The following is a 19,063-nucleotide window of genomic DNA, read 5'->3' as shown; positions in this document are numbered from 1 at the left end:
TTTCCAGGCCAGCTCTTGGAGGGCCAACTCACAGCACAGGGCAGGGACCTGTCTGCTCCCCACCAAGGACACTCCTCCTGGAGTGGGCATCACTGGGGGAGAGGAGCAATGCCCTGTCCTCTGTCATCATCTGCTGCTTCACAGGGGCAGAGGAGTTCCCAGTTGGTGCCACTCTGGACTCATCTGTGTCCATTGGTGTCACACAGGAGCTCATGGCAAAGCACCTCTTGTGGGTCTGAAGAGGAATGTGTGCAACTCAGGGCTCCAGCTGGGTGCAACTCTGGAAATGTTGCTGTTGCATTTTAAGGGGGCAAAGAGCAGAAGAAGGAGCTGAAATCCAGAAACTTGGAGCAGTGGGACAAAACGGAGCGGGAGGAGGCAGCTGATCCCCATGGCCACCTTGATGTTGGATTGAAAAGCAAAGCTGAGAGTAAGGAACAAAAAAATTGTCACCCCACTGTGCCTGGAGCTGGGGAAGGAGGAGGCTCAGGGCCAGCAGCAGCTGGGACTTGAGCAAGAAGAGCAGGGAAGGAGCAGCCCTGAGAACAGTCCAGAGCAGGAGTCCAGTGCACAGCCTTAGTCTGTCTTTGGTTGCAGGCACATAAGTTTTTGGGTGCTGCAGAGGGGTCTGCACCAGCAGGTTTAAGTTTGGGGGAGCAGGGAGGAAGCAGGAGGGAAGTTTGAATCTCGCTGTGCTTTAAATTAAGACATATTCATCAAGGTCACACTGCAGACAAACAGGAGATACACTGCCATTGGATATCATCCCATGGGATGCCATTGGATATCATCCCATGGGACAGAGGGAGACTCCCAGCCTAGTGCTTTCTCCTGGGAAAACTCCCAAGGTGGCACCAGCGGTGACCTGGTCCGGAACTCCAGCTCTCCCGGCCCTTTTTCCCGGCCAGCCCTGCCCAGCCGGGCCGCGGGCTGGAAGCGGAGCCGAGGCTGCCTCTGCCTCTCCACGGGCCGTGTCTCCCGCCCAGCCCTGCCCAGATAACGCGCTTGGCACGGCGAGCGCCGGGGGGAGCGGGAGCGGCGGCGGGGGCAGCGATGCATCCTCGGCTCTCCCGGGCCCCGAGGCAGCTCCGCGCTAATCGCCCGCTCCCCCAGATTAGCACCGGGAAAGCCACGGTTTGGCAGCTCCGCCTGCCCTGGAGGAAAGCCCGGCGTTCACGGAAAATTCAGGAATTCCTGGATTTGCTTGCACGGCCAAGGAAAACGTCTAGTCCTCTGCTCCCCATGCCCCCCTCCTCCAGCGCTTTGATGGTGGCTGTGGAAAACAGTCGCCTTGTCCTGGTGGCCACAGCCCTGTCCCGAAGCCACCACACATACGACCTGCTGTGGTGCCCTCTGTGCACTCCAGGTTTGATTCGGGGCTGTGTGAAACGGGAGCGATCCTCTCCCTTTCATTAGCAGAGATTAACCAACTCCCTGATTATCATTTCGAGCACTAAAATGACGTTGACCCCGGTAATGCTCCGCAGAAACCTCTTTTAGCTAATCCGAAACACGCAGCCAGGACCGGGGGCTTTAGGGAGTGTGTTCATCATGCAGAAATAGGGGAAACAGTATGAAAAATACTAAATATTTAGGCATGAACCTCGTGGTTGAAGGGGGCAGCTGTTTTGTTTCCAGCTGGAGTCAGCAGTGCTTGAACACAGAGTTCAACAACGGAAAGAAAAACAAAAACAACCAAAAAACAAAAGGCGACTGGTGAAGCCGGTGAGGCTGGATTAGAGTTTCCGAGATGGGGTCAGAGAGGGGAGAGCTTTTAGCAGTGATTTGCACTCTCCGAACGAGAGCTTTAGGATTTCGCTCCACTTCAAAGAAAAGATGCCCAGGCCGGCCCAGCCCCTCCTCGTGAGGAGCCGTATGAGCCCCTCTGCCATGGAAGAACAGGGAGAAGGGGCTCAAACCTTCCCTCCTCCTGCGCCGGGGGGGGTTCAAAGCACGGGGCAGAGATGGAGCTGCCCGGCCCCGCCGAGAGCAGCGCGGAACGGCCACAGCCCCAGGCAGAGCTGCCCAGGCTCATTCCCACCTCTCCAAAGGCCCTGCTGGTGGGTTTGGGGTCCGTGCCAGGGCTTCAGGAAGGACACGTGTTCCCTGAGACTGTTGCCCAGCTCTGTCACTCGACACAAGCGCAGGAGTTCAGTGGTGGGCAGCCCCCAGCCCTGGAGTGTGGGGCTTTGTGGCTGCCCCATCCCTGGGAATGTCCAAGGCCACGTTGGAAGGTGTCCCTGCCCATGGCAGAGGGTGGAACTAGAGGATCTTTAAGTCCCTTCCAACCCAAACCATTCCATGATTCTGTGATTCCCTCATATCTGCACCTTCTCCTTGGGCTCACACAGAGTCCCAACCTCGTGCCTCCCTCAGGTTTATTCCTGCAGACTTTTCAACCCTGCCCGTCCACCAGCACAGCCTAAACTGTTCCTGGCGCCTCCCCGTAACCCGACACACGGATCCTCCCCCTAGGCTCCGCGGTTTCCCCGCTGTGTGCCCGTCCCAGGCGGTTCGGATCGGCAGCTCCAGCCGCTGTCGGGAGGGAGCAGCTCCTTTCACTCCAGCGGCCCTGAGCTATTTGGAGCGGCCGGGACCTGCCCGCGCCTTCCCCGCCTTTCCCGGGCACCCGGGGAGTATTTCCCAAAGCTGATCTGTCCCGTCAGCTCCAGCCGTGACGGTGGAATCGCTGCCTTGTCACACCAAGACATCGGACAGGTCCTTGTGCAGCCCCCGCTGCTTCCAGAGCCCCCCAGCAGCCTCTGCCTCCACGGCTGCCCCCCACCTCCTCCCCACCCACAGCCCACAGCCAAAATACCGCTTCAACCGGTTTCCAGAGGGGCAGAGCAGGGCGTTCAAACTCCCCTTTAAACAGATCCTGCCTTTCCTCCCCCCTTTATTTTAATGATAAAATGTTGTGGGTCCGGCAGCAGCACTCCGCTGGTTTAGAGCTTTTATTTTCCCAAAAAGTAGCTTAAAGTAGAAAAATGCTGCCATCCCCACCACGTCCCCTGCATTTCACCCTCATTTGAGTTTGTAGCTGTTTCCTCTTCCTTCCCTCCTTCTCTCAAGGAGTGATTTATTCCGGGTTTCAAAATGGTGAATATTGGTAAAACTATTTTTCTTCTAAATGGAAAATTTCCAGGGGGGAAACATTTCTGGTTTGCAAGGGAAAGAGAAAATACATTTGCATCCCTGAAAAATTTCTGCATTGGAATAAAAGACCCTTCCAAGGGAATAGGGCTCAAAACATGAATACTTTGCAACTGCAACAGAAAAATGGGAATGGGCAAGACTTTTGCAAGCAGTTTTCATAGGATCATGGAATGGTTTGGGTTGGAAGGGACCTTACAGATCATCTAGTGAAGATCACCTTTTGGCACTCCTGCCTTAGAAATCAGGCAATGTTTTCAGAGGAAAAAAAGTAGTAAAAAAGCAAAACACCCAGGTTGAAATTTTAGAGCTGGTCCAGGGCTACAGAGACAAACCCTGGATTTTGGACGGAGGACAAATGTGCTGAAAGCCACCGTGCCCGGCTTTCTGTGACCAAAGAGCCCTTGGGGAGGAGCCACCGGGCTGGGCTGGCAGGAGAAGCCTTCCAGAGGCCTCTCATGGCAAACAGGCTCTGCCTGGCCTCTTCAGGCCTGGAGATGGCAGGGCTGCTTCCAGGCAGGAGCAGTCCACAGCCAGGGATGCGCCAGGAGGCTGCATTCCCATCCCACTTTATCCCTGGACCGTTCCATGCTGAGATCCTGCTGAGGATCGGGACCAAAGCCCTCTGACCCCAGCACCAGACACATCCCTGCCAGAGAACGAATAGAGGCACGGCATGAGTCAGAGAGAGAGGCTTTGGGCTGCAATTAAATACACAAGCAGGACTGATTAATCGGGAAAGAATCCTTCCCCGTAAACGGAAGCAAACACGTGTTGGGGCAGCGATGGGGCTCAGCAGCTCCAGCACTGCCAAACTGCCTCCCCTCGGGACTCAAGCACACCTTTAACCTTGGGGGAAACCGTGTGCTGGGATGCTCCCAAAGCCAGAAGAAGCCACCCAAGAAGGAAAATTCTCTCCTCCTGTTCTTTGGAGTTGGTTTTGGGGATGTGTCGCTGAAGAGCAGCGCAGGCACAGGAATAAACCTGCAACCTTCGCTTTATCTCAGAGAGTTTCTGCTCCAGCAGAAATTGTTGTCGTCCCAAGGGGACAACTCTGGTGTTAACATGGGGATAATGGCAAAGAAAAGGGCTAAACTACTTATTTCCTCTGCTTTGATTCATTTTGGAGGCTCTCTCCTCCTGTGTCGCTGACTGTCGGCAGCAGCGCGAGATGCTGAAGTCGGTTAATTGTTATGGATCCCTGGGGCGTTATTCCAAGGATGTGAAAGCACCGAAGGGAGCAATAATCACCTGTGATTCTGGTGAGTGTTAATCCTAGAAAATCTGGGAAATTCTTCAGTTTGGGGAGCACGTGGGACCAGTTCACTCATCTGCAGCAAACCACCAACATGGCAAGGGGTCGGAGGAGTCCTTTGGGCTGAGGTGGGGCTCAGCTTCTTGAAAGTGCTCAGCTGGGATTTAGGGACTCCAGTGGCTGGAGAAATGGGTGATGTGTGAGAAAAAGCAAATCGAGTCCCTGGCTGAGGACTCATTACACAGTCACTTGTGTCACTGCAGCTGGAAGGGAGGCACTGAGCTGACTGAGGCAAAGTTGTCAAACTGGTCTGGAAACTCGGTGCCTCCTCCTGGACAGGTCTGTGAGAGCAGGAGCCGTGTAGACCAAACTCCCAAACTAAAACCAGCACCGATAAGGGCTGGGAGGGAGAGGATGCCACAGTTTGGGTCCTCCACACCCACCACCTCTGGCAGGTCTGAGAGATCACCTGATCATCCCAAACCCTTGGACCACAACAGAGGCGGGAGCTCCAGAGGGAAGTGGAGATGTTTCAGGCCTATGCCCTGGGCTGTGTTTGGATGGATGGATCTCATGCCATCACACAGTCCTTCCCAGGGGAGGGGGCTGATCAGGACAGTTCTCTGCTGCCCCAGGGAGGCTGAGAAGTCAGTGCTGTGTACAAAGCACTCCTTCTTCCTCCTCGTCCTGCAAATGTGCAGCTGTTGATTAAATCCCTTTTCAGAGGGAGAGAGTTACAAGGCTCCTCCAGCTTTCCCCGGCAGAGACCTCTCTGCTCCCTGTGTTTGCATTCTCACATCAGCTTCTGCCCACTGAATAACAGCAGTAATTGGATGTGTTTAAATCCTGCTGCTCATTATTGTTTGGCTGGTAATCAGACAAGTCTCCTGTCCCCTCAACCTGACCCATGTGCAGCAGAGGAAGGCTGGACACGGCTCCTCCTCCTCCCCTCCCCCTGTGTCCCCTCACCTCTCCCCTCTGCCCAAGCTGGGTGTGCACATTGTATCCCAGCCACAAGGAGCTTCCTCTCCCTCCGTAGCCAGTGGAACACTGGAATTACATCGGGGCAACCCTGTTTGCTGGGCTGGGAATTGCCTGTGGAGGCAAAGGACTGGAGCAGAGGGGATGGGGCTGATCCACTGCCCTGCTCTGGACGTTCAGAGTCTGGGATTGAGGCAGACAGGGAATGAAACACTGTCCATACATCTGCCCTGGAACATTCTGGCTGGCAGGCTGAGGACACACTGCCTTGGTGTGTTGACTCTTGGAGCTGGATGGGCAGCGCTGGTTGGCCCCTGTGGAAGCTCAGATGTTGGATGCACACGTGGATACCAATGCTCTTGGATATGACTGAGGGTCAGAGTGGCCTCAGGGAGGACAAGCATCCCCACAGGGGGGATGGTCTTTGCTGGAGCAGCCACACTGGCAGGAGAAGCAGGGGAGACCCTGGGATGAGCTCAGCTGGGCAGAGTTTGGTGCTGGTAACACCAAGGCCATGGGTTCCATCCCTGTGTGAGCCATTCTCTTAGGAGCTGGACTTGAGGATCCTTCTGGGTCCCCTCCAACTCAGAATATCCCGTGGTACTTCAGGTTAAATTCCTGCCTGGTGAAGCAGTTTTGTGCTGAGCATCTCCATGGTCATCCCTCTTTGCTCCCATCCCTTCTTAAAAAAAAAAGGGAGGAAGGGGAAACTCCATCTTTGCTCCCATCGCTCACTAAAAAGAAAGGGAAAAAAAGCCCCATCACCAATCCAGGCTCAGAAGGAGCAACAGAAGACCTGAACCACCATTCAGTTGTAGAGACCAGACCAAAAAAGAGTCTCTGCCAACAGCCCACTGGCCACAGGACTTTGCATGTGCCATGTGAGCCTGCCAGGTCTCTGTATCATGACTAATAGACACACTTGCAGAAATCAGAATCTATTTCCAAGTGATTCATGAGTGTGTAGGGAAAGGAGGGGGGGGGAACAACAGACTAAATACACCTGGTAATTTATGTGCTATGAATAATTTGAACAGCCCCGAGTGACGGAGATATCTCAGTTATTTATCCTGGGGGGGAAATTCGCAGGTGCTGCAGACTGGGTGTGCTCCAGAGCAGGCCCTCCCTTTAACGTTCTCCTCCCCCGCCCCGGTGTGAACCTCTCTGGCCGTATTTGGAACGAGATGTAAGACGTGCTTCATCCCAGCCTCTCATTAATTGCCGCTCCTGGAATCTCCTGCCGGCTAAACTGCTCCCCGCAGAATCCCTGACTCCAGGGGCAGGAAAGGGTTACAGAGCGTGCCTTCCTTTTTGGGCCGGGTGGGTGGAAATATCGTCGGCTTTCATCTCCAAGCCTCGTAAAGAACGAGCAGCTGCTGGAGCGATGGGCGCCCTGTAAATCAGCGCGGCAAATAAATAACGAAGCGGGTGCGTCGCTCCCTCGTGGGCTCGGAGCGAGGGCTGGGGCCGGCCCCGGCTCCAGGACCGGCTCCAGGAGCGATTCCCGAGGAGGGGACATCGCTGTGCTCTGCCCTGGGGCGGCTGCTTTGCCCCCACGTGGCTCCCGGGGAGCCTTTGCTGCAGTTTTGGGCCGAGATTGTTGAGTTTTCCCTGGAGCTCGGCCCTGCTGGGTCAGGCTGGTTTTAAAGCCATTAGAGAGTGTCCAAAGGAGGGAACGAGGATGGGGAAGGGCCTGGATTTGGAGCCGTGTGAGGACACTGAGGGCACTTGGTGTGTTCAGCTGGAGCAGAGGAGACTGAGGGGAGACCTCCCTGCAGTTCCAATGCCTGGGCAGGGGCAGAGGAGGGGCAGGGACTGAGCTCTGCTCTGGGGGGACCAGGGACAGCAGCCAGGGAACGGCTGGAGCTGTGTCAGGGCAGGCTCAGGTTGGATCTCAGCAAAAGGTTCTTCCCCCAGAGGCTGGTTGGGCACTGCCCAGGCTCCCCAGGGCAGTGGGCACAGCCCCAAGGCTGCCAGAGCTCCAGGAGGGTTTGGCTGATCCTCTGGGGCACAGGGGGGGACTCTGGGGGATGTTCCTGTGCAGGGCTGAGGGTTGGACTGGATGGTCCTTGTGGGTCCCTCCCAGCTCAGACATTCTGTGATTCTGTGAGAATCACCAACACGAGCAGCAGCTCCTCCCTATCTCACCTTTAGTGTCACCAGATTGTGACTGTAGGGTTTTGTCTTCTGGCACCACTGGACTGAGATGCATTTCATTATTTTTGCTGTTAAAATTCAGAAAGGTTTTTTTCCCCATCAAATATCTTTGTATTTGTTTCCAGAAACAAATGATTAGCATTAGTATTCATTAGTATTCGTGTTAACAATTGATAAAGGGCCCACTACTGTAGTATCTGTGCATAGCACACAAAATTCAATTAAAAATATAATAATTTCCTCAAGCCATGATCATATAATCTGCACCATCCCCCAAAGTTAGTTCCTGAGACTTCCCCCAAAGTTTGCTGTGGAGGGATCTGTTTGCCAGGGAAGAGGGGCCCTGAGTCAGGGATGCCACAGTCCAGGCTGGGCACAGCAGGAGAGGGAATGTGCAGCTCAGACCAGGAACACCTTTTGGGAGCTGCAGGCCAGTGCAGCTCTGCTCCCCCCATGGTGTCAGTCCTGCAGCAGGGCTGGTGCAGCTCAGGCTGCTCCGCCACCAAGGGGGATCTCCAAGCGGCTCCAAGGATTTGGGAATTCTCCATCCAAATGCTTTGCTGCCTCCATCCTCCTCATTTTTTGGAGTCCAGCAGGATGTTTCCCTCTCTCCTGGCTCTGCAGACTTGTTCCACAGCCTTGCTGGGCAGGAGCTCAATCCAGGGAGGGTGCTGGAGGCCACTGCATGGCTGGAGACCACAGCCCTGCTGCTCCCCTGGAGGGAAGGAGTCTGCAGTCCTGGAGAGGATGCTGGGGGCTCTTTCCTTTACTGCTGGGGACCCATCGCGGAGTCCCCACCAGAATGTGGTCTCTGAGATGGCATTTGACTCAGCCCAGAGCAAACAGCCAGTCTGTGTGCCATGTGTGGGCACCTTCCCTGGCAGGGGCAGGTGACCTCACTCTGTTCTGCTCAGTCTCTGAGGACCTTTCCCAGGCTGGGCATGAGCCAGCGAGCAGGTTTGCCTCCAAGATGCCACCCCAAACATCTGGCAAGAAACAAAAGGCATCTCAGAGGCACCTGGGCTCCCATAAAACAGCATTTACCTTTTCAAACTGTAGGGGTGGGTACCTGCCTTGTGGTTTTCCTGAAGCTGCTTCACTCAGGGAGGTCAGTGACAGGGTTGAGTTTTCCCTAAACAACAGAACTGTTTGGCTGTCAGACCTTATTTCACAATTTCAATCCAAAGCCAAGCAGCATCTCAATATTTGAGTTGCACAGTGAGGGAAGGTCTCAGGTTTGAGGCTGGAGAGCATCTCTAACTACTGGTTGTCTCTTACTCCCTTGGAATGCAGGAGAGCACGGAGCATTTCTTGCTTGCTGGAGCATCTCTTACCACTGTGATCCATCTCCAGCAATCCAGGACCCAAACAATACACTTAAACCCTCCTTCTGTGCTCTGGAGGTTGTCCAGTTCATTTTGGACCATATGAGAGATGACTTCTCCAGGGTTACACCAGTCAGCACTTAACAACTGGAACCCTTGGAGTCCTGCCTTTTTCCTGGGAATGTGTCACGGGGAAGAAATGGCCTTCACTGCTTAAAAGATCCCAACCTGCCCCTGGAGCTTCACGCTGAGGTGCTGAGGACAGTTGTGTGAGTAGCGAGAAGAGACCTGGAGTCCTTCCAGGAAGACAAATTGGCAGTTTATCAGATCTTTGATGTGTCTCAGGTGTTGCCTCCTCGGAGGCTTTGTGTTTCTGCCACATCAGGGTACGTGAGAAGAGCAGGGCAGCAGCTATGTCAGCTCTTGCATGGTTTGGTTCCTTTAGGTGGGAAGTTTCCCTGCACTGTGGGCCTGGCTGTGTTCCTGGGGACAGAGCTTTCACAAAGGGGGGACACATTGACCAAAGAGGTCAGTTTGGACAAAAAAATCTCACTCCCCCTTGTCTGGATGTGATGCTGACAGATCCAAAAGAAACAGAGTGGACATGAATTGAAGAACCCTTCACTAAAATAACAGATGCTCCTGAAGCTCCAGCCCTCGGGGATTCCGGAGGCGCTGCCTCTGAACACCATTTGTCTCACTCAGAGACCCTGATGCAAAATGTGCCACTCGGGGACAAGACATGGATTTGTGAGAACCCCCAGCCTATGAACTGTGTTGAGAGCACATAAATCATGAGGAGAAGAATTTTTCTCTGCACCTTGAGCAGATCTCCACTTCTCACGTTATTTACCTGGACCAGAGCAACAACAGGACAGTGTTTTTAGTGTGCCCTCTGTTTGCAGGACACAGCAGTTGGCCGCGTCTGTCTGAGCACCACATGCTCTCCACATGCTCCTTCCAGGTCAGCCATCCAGAAGAAGCTGCTCCAGAGCTCACCTGGCACCCCAAACCCCACAGGTCACTTCCCTCTCCTATCCCAAGCTTTTCATCCAGCCTTGGACAGGCCCCTGTGTTTCTCCCAGCCCCTGTGCCTGAGGCATTGCTGGGAGCAATCCCACTCCCCTGCTCCCCCCTGCTGCAGGCAGGATGCTGTGTCACAGGGATGAAGCCATCAGCCTCCCCGGGAGCAGAGGCGGGGGAGCGGGTGAGATAAACAGTTCAGCCTTGGCACTTTGCTTGAAAGTTGTTGCTTCTATTTCAGAGCTCATGTGCCTGAAAACCTGTCTGGGTTTTTTTTTCCTGCCTGTATCAGTTGGTCTAATAAAAGATACAGCCTCTCCTTACAAGCCTGCTCTGCACTCCTGAGCTCAGGTCATTCATCCTTCCCTTCGTGCTGCTGACAATGCCTGGGGCTCCCTGGCCATGCAATATCTGGGAAGTCAATGCCGTGTCAAGCCCCAGGTTTACATCCATGGCCACGGTGAACGGACTTATTTTACTGGAGGGACTCATCAGCTCTCCCTCCTGCTGCTTTTGCTGCAGGGAAAGCAAAACCCGTGGGTGAACTCCACAGACCCTTCCCTGGGGAGGTGGGCTCAGGCACCCAGGTACCTCGGGGGCTTCTGCAGGGAGAGTCTACCCCAGGGAGGGGAATCCCAAGGGCTTTTCACCGGGCATTTCTCATCCTGGGGAGGATGAACAACTCTTCAGCCACTCCTTAGCTATTATTTAACTGCTGAAGTTGCTGAGGAAAGGCCAGGAGGTGGCAGAGAGGTGGCACTGCCTCTCGAGTTTTCGGTACCCAGAGGCCTTCTGTGGGTCCTGGAGAGCCCAAGCTGCCACCTGACTCCACAAGGACAGTTTTGGTGCTCTCCGCCACAGTGCCATGTCCTTCCCAGGGACAGCAACGTCAACCCAAGTGGCTGCTGGCCTGGCTGCACTCAGTGCTGCCCAACACAGCCCTTCCTGTGGCAACACAGACAACTGGAGAGATGAGACAGAGAAGGAAGAAGATCAGACACAGAGAAGGAAGAAGATTAGACACAGAGAAGGAAGAAGATTTTTCCAGTGAGGGTGGTCAAACACTGGCACAGGCTGCCCAGAGAGGTGGTGGATGCCCCACCCCTGAGAACATTAAAAATGAGGTTGGATGAGGCTCTGAGCAAGCTGGTCCAGAGGAAGGTGTCCCTGCTCATGGCAAGGGGCTTGGATTCAATGACCTTTACAGGTCCCTTCCAACCCAAGCCATTCCATGACTCTATAATTCTAGAACTGTGCTTAATTTGATGGTCTGGGAAGGCTGATATAATTCAGGGCACGAAATCCTTCTGCTGGCTCCCTGAGCAGGACCTTCACCCCCAGGAGCAGCACTGGACCTGCCCATGGAGTCAGCAGGGGACAGGTTTCCCAGTGTTGGTGGTGAGTGGCCACACCACAGGGTTATCACCTGCAGGGAGCCTGAGCCAGGAGGGAAATCCCCTGGGGAAAAAATACACATCACCTTCCTCTTGAACAGCAAAGTGCAAAGATAAATGGATGCTGCGAAAGAGTAAAGAACAGATCAGCTTTGAGGAGGGAGAGCTGTAAGTGCTCCTTACACTGAAGGATGGGGTGGGTCCATGGCATCATAGAGTGTCACAGGGCAGGACAGAAATGAAGTTTTGAAAGGGCTGTAAACTTCACCCTCAGGGCTCAAACCTCTCATCCACGGGGAATCTTTATTTTTGAAGCAGGCTGTGGTACCTTCAGAGGAAGCATCTCCTGTTGGCCAGGGTGAGGAAGCAGCTCTGGGCTGATCCAATCTGCCACATCCATCACCGCTCCCCTGTCGTGTCATGGGTGTCCAGGGCAGTGACCTGCTCCATTAAACCTCTCCAAGCAGGGGGCTGGATCCATGTAACTATTTGTAGCTGGAGTTGCATCAGTGATTTTCTCAGGGTTGAGGGGGGATAAAATTGAGCAAGAAACACTGCAAAAATGCAAAAAAACCCCACCAAACCTCTAAGTCTGTTCCACACAGTATCTGTGAGTGCATCAGTGCTGCTGCTTGTATGAGCTGCTGAGTGCATATATTTTCCATAATATCTCTCTCAGAAAATATTATTTGATGGCATGTGATTAAAAGGGGTCTTTTTTTAATATGTGGCACATGCATAAATAAATGGATGTGTGCACTTGCATGTAAAATAAGCAAATATGAGGGGAAAGTAGCAAAATAATCATCCCTGGCAGTGACTGCTGGGATTCTGTGCACTGAGCTAATGCTAGATAGTTGGGAAAAGCATTCCTGGTGGTGGGAATCTCACCAGGTCCTGCAGAACAGCAAGGGGGACTGTGACCTCAGTGTCTCTAAAAAACTCCAGAGACTCAGAAGTCTTTCCAAAATGTGCTTCCTTCAATTAAAAATCAATTAATACTCCCCTCCTTTTCCCAGCGCCTGAAGCATTTAAAAAAAATAAAGTTATTTAAAGATCCACTCTTTTCCTAAATAAAGTTTGGAACGGGGCTATTTTCAAATAATAGGTGCTCTTCTCTCACTTTTGGTTGTTGCAAAAACAACCACGATTCCTGTGAGCAAGAGGAGGAGGATGAAGGCAGAAATACAGCTCTATTTATGCTGATACTGGATCTCGGGCTACATGATCTCATCTAATTTAAAGTTACTCCAAATGAACTATCTCCAAGAATATAATTTTAATGTTTCCCTATCAGGCCATTCTTATCTCTCTGCATTACCATGATATCATTCAGGAATAATAATCACACTATTAGTTTTGGTGTCTAAACAAGCTGCCGAGGAGAAAGGGATTTCAGTCACCGCCCTGGAAATCGCTGCTCTCCCAAAAAAAACCCCACAAACAAACCCCAACCCCCCCAAAACGGTACAAACTTTATAAAATCCAACCTCGGGGGATGCACAGCTGCAAGGGACGCCCTTCCAGGACAGGTGATTTCGAGGGAAAATGGAAGTATTTTAAGCATTTAAGGATGGAGGCGTTGGCGTCTCGAAGGAAATCTTTCTTTTCCTCCTTTTTTTTTTTTTTGTTCGCGGGGGGATATCTGGGATGTAAATGAACAAACTGGAGCCCGAAATGCCCCGAGCTGATGCAGCGTGCGCCGCAGCAGGCGCGGGCGGCAGCCAATGAAAGCCGGGCTGCCGATTTTTTATCATTAATATTGCGGAGCAACATTAACTGATTGGAAAGACTTTTTGGGAGCAGGCAGAGCCTGCGAGCCATCACTCCCTCCCGAACGATTTCGCCTTGCTACCCGGATTTTGGAGAGCGACGCCAGGTCTCCCTCGTTTCGTCTTGGCGAGGGATGATAATTTCTCCCCCTCCTTCGAAGAATTTGCAAATAAACAATAAAAACAAAGGGAGTTTTGTGTTTTACACGGCGGAGGGGGGAACACGCGGTGCTGAGGAGCGACGGGGAGCGGCTCCAGCGCGGGTTTCCCGCGGATGCGAAGCGCGGGGCTGGGGCCCCTGCGATCGCTGTTTCCACTGGAAAAGTGGGGTAAAAAAGAAGTCTCCACGCGTGTCACCCCACCACGGCCACGGCCAAGCCCGCGGGTGCCTGTCGGGGCCAGCAGCGCTCGGAAATCCCAGCCCCGGCCCGCCGGGATACCGGGACCGCGCGTGGCACGAGGTCCCCGAGGGGGTCACATTGCGGACGGCCCTGGGGGGGCAACCTGGGGGAAGGGGCCGCCTGCACCCCCTTTTTTTGTTTGCGGGTCCCATACGAACATCAGCGGCTCCTGGGGGTGAAGACGAGCGCGGGGGAGCCCACCTTGGGATGGGGGGAAATTTCCCTGAGGAATTTCCCCGGATGCCGCCCGGGGGGGTCCCGCCCGCCGCCCCCGCTCCGGGCACGGCTATCCCGGCGAGGGCCGGGAAATTCGCGGTGCGTTTCTGGGCGCAACGAAAAAAGCCGCTGGGACGGGGCTGGCGGCAGCAGAGCCAGAGCCGCGGGCGCTGCCGGCCCGGTCCAGGTGAGCGGGCTCCAGATCCTTTGCCCCTTTCTTCTTCCTCCTTCTTCCCCGCTCCGCACGCTCAGGGCTCTGCCGACAAATGAAAGTCATTTATTGCGAAGAAGGAGGAAATAAGGACGAGGGTGGTTTATTCTATTGCTATTACTATTATTACTATTACTATTATTATTATTATTATTATTATTATTATTATTATTATTATTATTTGGAGGAGGAAGGGGGTAGGTGAGTGCCCCCAAATAGCAGCGCCCTGGCACCGGGAGGCCGCGGCCGCGGTTCCCCCCGGGCAAGAGGGGAAGTTCTGGGCGGAGCGGCGCGGGGGGAGCCCCGAGGGGCCGGACCGGCCGCCCCCCCGCCCGTCCCGGGAGCCCCCCCCGACATCTCGTTTCTCTCCCCGGTCGCTGTCGGACGCGGGCGGGCGGGGGCCGGGGGCGGCTTTTCGGAGCAGGTTTGTTAACCAAAGCAGGTGCTAAAAACCAATAAGCCCGGAACAAACGCGGTCCCCCCCGGGAGCCGGGACAATTGTTTCCATTTAATAAATATTTTTCCCACGGGCGTTTCGCGGGAGGCAGGCAATTATTCAAAGCAAGCCGGGACGCGGGCCGGCTCCCGGGGTTAAGCGGGGCTGCGGAGCGGGGAAAGCGGGGGTTGGGGGAGCGGGAGAGCGGCCGGGAGCGCGGGGAAGGCGGGGGGTGCGGGGGGAAGCGGCAGAGCAGCGGCGCTCGCAGCCCCGACGGCGGCGGCGGCAGAGCCTGGAGGGCGCCGGGACCGGCCCCGCTCCGCACACCCCCGGCACGGGGGAGGACGAGGAGCAGGGGGACGACCCCCTTCGCCTTCCCCCTTCCTCCACAGCTGCTCCTTGCGCGGCAACTCACAAAAGCCTTGCTTTTAATCCGCGCGTTGGCGGAGGGTGGGGGGGTCCTCCCGTCCCCTCCTGTCCCCTCCTTCCTTCCTCCTCCTCCCTGCGCCGTCCCCTCCCCTCCTCTTCCTCTCGCCCTTCCTCTCTCCCTCTCTTTTTAAGCGGGCCCCCTCCGCGCTGATTGGGCGCCCGGCCGCGCTGTGACCGCCCTGCCGCTATGTCAGCCTGCCCGCCGCAGCCCCGCGCCTTTGAACTGCCCCGCACAGCCCCGCGTCCCCACGGCCGGCCCGCAGCAGCGCCCGGCGGCTCGCCGCCCGCCTAGCCGCCCGCCGGGCCCCGCGGGCCGCGCTCCGCTCCGCGCCCCGCTCCGCGCCCCGCCCCGGCACGGCTCCCGCCGGGGACGGCCTCGGCGGAGGACCTGTGATGATCAGCTGAGCCCGCTCCTCCCGCTCCTCCGGCTCCTTCGGCCTCCTCCTCTTCTTCCTCCTCCTCCTCCTCCTCCTCCCGCCGCCGTCCGGAGCCCCGCACGGCCGCGCCGCGTCCCGCACCGCCGCCCGCCCGCCCGCCCGGCCGAAGCATGTCCAAGCCCAGCGACCACATCAAGCGCCCCATGAACGCCTTCATGGTGTGGTCCCGCGGCCAACGGCGCAAGATGGCCCAGGAGAACCCCAAAATGCACAACTCGGAGATTAGCAAGCGGCTGGGCGCGGAGTGGAAGTTGCTCTCCGAGGCGGAGAAGCGCCCCTACATCGATGAGGCCAAGCGGCTGCGGGCGCAGCACATGAAGGAGCATCCCGACTACAAGTACCGGCCCCGGCGCAAGCCCAAGAACCTGCTGAAAAAGGACAGGTATGTCTTCCCTTTGCCTTACCTCGGGGAAACCGATCCCTTAAAGGCTGCCGGGCTTCCCGTGGGGGCCACTGACTCGCTGCTGAGCTCCCCGGAGAAGGCCAGGGCTTTCCTGCCTCCCACCTCAGCACCTTACTCCTTACTTGACCCCAGCCAGTTCAGCTCCAGCGCCATTCAGAAGATGACTGAGGTTCCTCACACCTTAGCCACCAGCACCCTGCCCTACGCCTCCACCTTGGGATACCAGAACGGGGCGTTCGGCAGCTTGAGCTGCCCCAGCCAACACACCCACACTCACCCCTCGCCAACTAACCCGGGCTATGTCGTGCCGTGTAACTGTACCGCTTGGTCGGCTTCCAGTTTGCAACCTCCGGTTGCCTACATACTATTCCCGGGCATGACCAAGACTGGGATAGACCCCTATTCTTCAGCACACGCGACTGCCATGTAACACCCACCCACCCGCACCCCACGGGCGTGTGCGTGCGCGTGTCCCCCGCCCCGGGTGGCGGCCGGAACTGGGATTCCTTCGTGTGTGCATGTACATAAAACCTGCAGGAGCAAAAGGCCACCCGACCCAGGACTCTGCCGCCCGCCGCCGGGCCGGGACAGACGCGGACGCTGCCTCGGAGATGCTCTCGCCTAAAGCTCGCCCCGAGAGCTGGCCCCGGGCTCGGGGGGGATCTGCGACCGCGGGGGCAGATAGGAGCCCGGCACTTGTAAGAGTTGTAAATGTGTTCAAAAACAAAAAGGAAAAGCGAAGCTTGAACTGCCCTTTCGGGACAAAGCGGGGGAAAAAAGAGAAAAAGAAAAAAAAGAGGGAGAGAGAGGCGGTTTCGATTTTTATTTATTCTCTTAATGTCTATGAGTTCTCCAGGGTCTCATGTCACTTGGACTTGACTTTGGGGAGTCCCGGTCTTACTCTGATTTTATTTTTTTTCCTTGTTGTTTTCCTTTTGCACATTGAAAGACGAGATCAGCTGTGTTATATATATAAATATATATATATTTTGCCACCACGCACTACTAGGTAAAATTGCTTTTCATGTCAGAAAAAGGCTCTTCAAAGTTAAAAAAGAAAAAAAAAAGAAAAAAAGAGGGGGAGAAACATTTATATTTAAAACATATGATAGTGTTTGCTTAATTTAAAACAGATAGTCCTTAAATTTGTGTGATCCAGTGAGACTAGATCTAAGTTTACTTTAGACAGAGCGTCAGGTATGAAGTCAGGCAGTAGAATTGTAAAAAAATTAATACTACTACTACTACTAATAATAATAATAACGAAAAACCGAATAAAAACGATGGCAATTTAAATAAGTTTTCACAATGTCTTGGGGGAAGAAGAAACAGAAACTAAGATGTATCCGGCAGGATTTTACCTCGTTAAACCTTTTCATTTGTTGAACAAAGACGTTTTGAATAAAGACAATCTGTCATCAAACGAGGCAACTGCGTGGTGTGAGTGCGGGGCCGCGGCCCCGCGTCCCGCACCGGGGGCTGCCCCCGGCTCTCCCCGCCCCGACCCCCGAGCGCAGCGGGTTGGGGCCGCTTTGGAGCCGAGCCGAGCCGAGCCGGGTCGGGCTCCTTTGGAGCCCGTCGGGGAAACACGGCTGCAGGGAGAGAGCACTTGAGGAACGCGGGGATGGAGCGGAGCAAAGCCCGGGGGCTGCGGGGGCTGCTCCCCACGGCCCTGACCCCCATCCCGTCGGGGAACAGGGCTTTCCCAAGTTGCCTCCGCGGCGCTGAAGTTTTACCGGTGCGAGGAAATATTTGGAGCGGGGAGGGGAGTGTTGGCGGTGCTGGAAGGGGGTGGTTTGGAATAAGCGTCTTGTCCGGCTCAATTAGTGATGTTTGGGGGGCTCTTCCCTCTGCGGAGGGAGGGAATTGGGGGACAGAGAGGAGGGGAAGGAGGATGAGGCGGAGGATCCGTCTGGAGGGGCTGAATAGCCGGAGCGCGGCGTGTTTGGATGTGCTTTGCTCATTAAGTGCTCTTTGGAGACCGATGTTAGAATTAAACGGCGTAACACAATTAACATACATGGGGCTTGAATGGGAGGGTAAGCGGGGGAAGAATAGATAGATAAATAAATGAGAGATCAAGCGAAGGTAAACAAAAGGCGAGAGGAGAAAAGGGCTGAAAGGAGAGGTTAGAATGGCTGCTCCAGCCTTGTTTAGCATGACAAAACGGCTCTTACAAATGAGGACAATTAAAGGAGCTGGCTTGGGGAGGGCCCGGAGCCGCGGGACGATCCGCTGGGACGCGCGGGGCTGGATGCGGCCGGCGTGGGGCGGCGCGGCGGCGGCGGGCGCTGATGTAACCCCAGCTGACAGGCGCTGTCAGCCCGGCTGATAACACCGATAGCTCAGTGTCCTCCGACATCCAGCCGCATTAGGCTGACAATGGGCGCGGGCAGAGCCGGGCGGGGGGAGCGCCGGCCCCGGCCCGCCGGGCCCCGCCGGGGATGGGGCAGAGCGGGGGCCCCGCGCTCCCACCGCGGCCCAGTTTTGGGGGACACCCTGAGCCGGGAGCCCCTCGGCGGGAGACGGGCTCAGGGGGGGCCAGGGCCTCGGGGCGACAGCGGGGCGAGGTGGTGAGAGAGGAGCGACAGGGCTGGAAACTTTGGCGGGGATCTTTCCTTCGCACTTTCCCTCTTTCTTTCCCTCTCTTGCTTCTTTCTTCCTCTTTTCTTCTTATCCTTCCTTCCTTCCTCCCTTCTTTTCTTCCTTCCTTCCTTCCTACCTTTCTTCCTTCTTTTCTTGTCTTTATTTTTAAATCTTTTCTTCCTCTCTGATTTCCCCCCTTCTCTCTCTATCCCCTCTCTCTCCTTCCGTTCTCTTTCTCCCTCTCCCTTTTTTTCCCATTTGTGTCTCTCTTTTCTTGCCCTATATTCCTACTCCTCGTTCTCTTTTCCTCGCTCCCTCGCCGTCCCCCTCCCGTCCCTCTCTCCTGGCCCTGCGTTTCGTTCCCGTTCCCCGCGCCGTGTTATCCCTCCAACCCTCTCGCCGGGCTGCAGGTGTGTAGCTATTTAACTCGTGGAGATAAATAAATTAAATAATGATCTTGACACTGCAATGAACCGATTGCTGACTTTGATGTCAAAAGGAAACCAAAAACAGAAAGAAAGGGGGAGAGAGAGAGAGAGAGGGGTGAAAAAAAAGCTATTCCCTCGAGGGGGAAATGCAGCTCCTTGTCAAACCTGTTTCCCCACAACTGTCTCCTTCTTTCAATAAAATCATTAAACAAAGGCCGCGGGGTTATGGGCACCACGCCTTGGGTGCGCGGCCGGGCGCTGTCCCGGGCCGGGCTGCGGGACCGCGCCCGCACCCGCGGAGCCGAGCGGGGCCGAGCGGGGCCCGGAGCACCGCGGCCTCGGGCCCGAGTCGCTCCCGCCGCCGGGCCCGCTCCCCCTCAGCTCCCCTCACCCCAATTCCCCTTTTTTTCATCCTTTTCTTTTCTTTTCTTTTCTTTTCTTTTCTTTTCTTTTCTT

General features: G+C 55.4%; 1 protein-coding gene across 2 annotated transcripts in view; it reads left to right on the top strand.

Moving 5' to 3' along the window:
• The first annotated feature begins 15,237 nt into the window (after window positions 1-15,237).
• Window positions 15,238-19,063, top strand: part of SOX14 (SRY-box 14) — a 7,687-nt gene continuing 3,861 nt past the window's right edge. Inside the window, exons 1-2 of one of the 2 annotated variants that reach the window (XM_027703921.1) lie at window positions 15,238-15,572; window positions 15,726-17,020. In XM_027703921.1, coding sequence (XP_027559722.1) covers window positions 15,301-15,572; window positions 15,726-16,023 — 570 coding nt within the window. In that variant the 5' untranslated portion in view covers window positions 15,238-15,300 and the 3' untranslated portion in view covers window positions 16,024-17,020. Of the gene's footprint in view, window positions 15,573-15,725; window positions 17,021-19,063 lie in introns of those variants that run through there. The other variant, XM_027703922.1, reaches the window with a different exon arrangement.

This window comes from Neopelma chrysocephalum, unplaced genomic scaffold (assembly GCF_003984885.1).
Source record: "Neopelma chrysocephalum unplaced genomic scaffold, ASM398488v2 Primary Assembly neopelma1_252, whole genome shotgun sequence".
Taxonomy (NCBI): Eukaryota; Metazoa; Chordata; class Aves; order Passeriformes; family Pipridae; genus Neopelma; species Neopelma chrysocephalum.
Note: the sequence above shows the minus strand (reverse complement) of the source record. Positions and strands in the feature narration are given on the sequence as shown.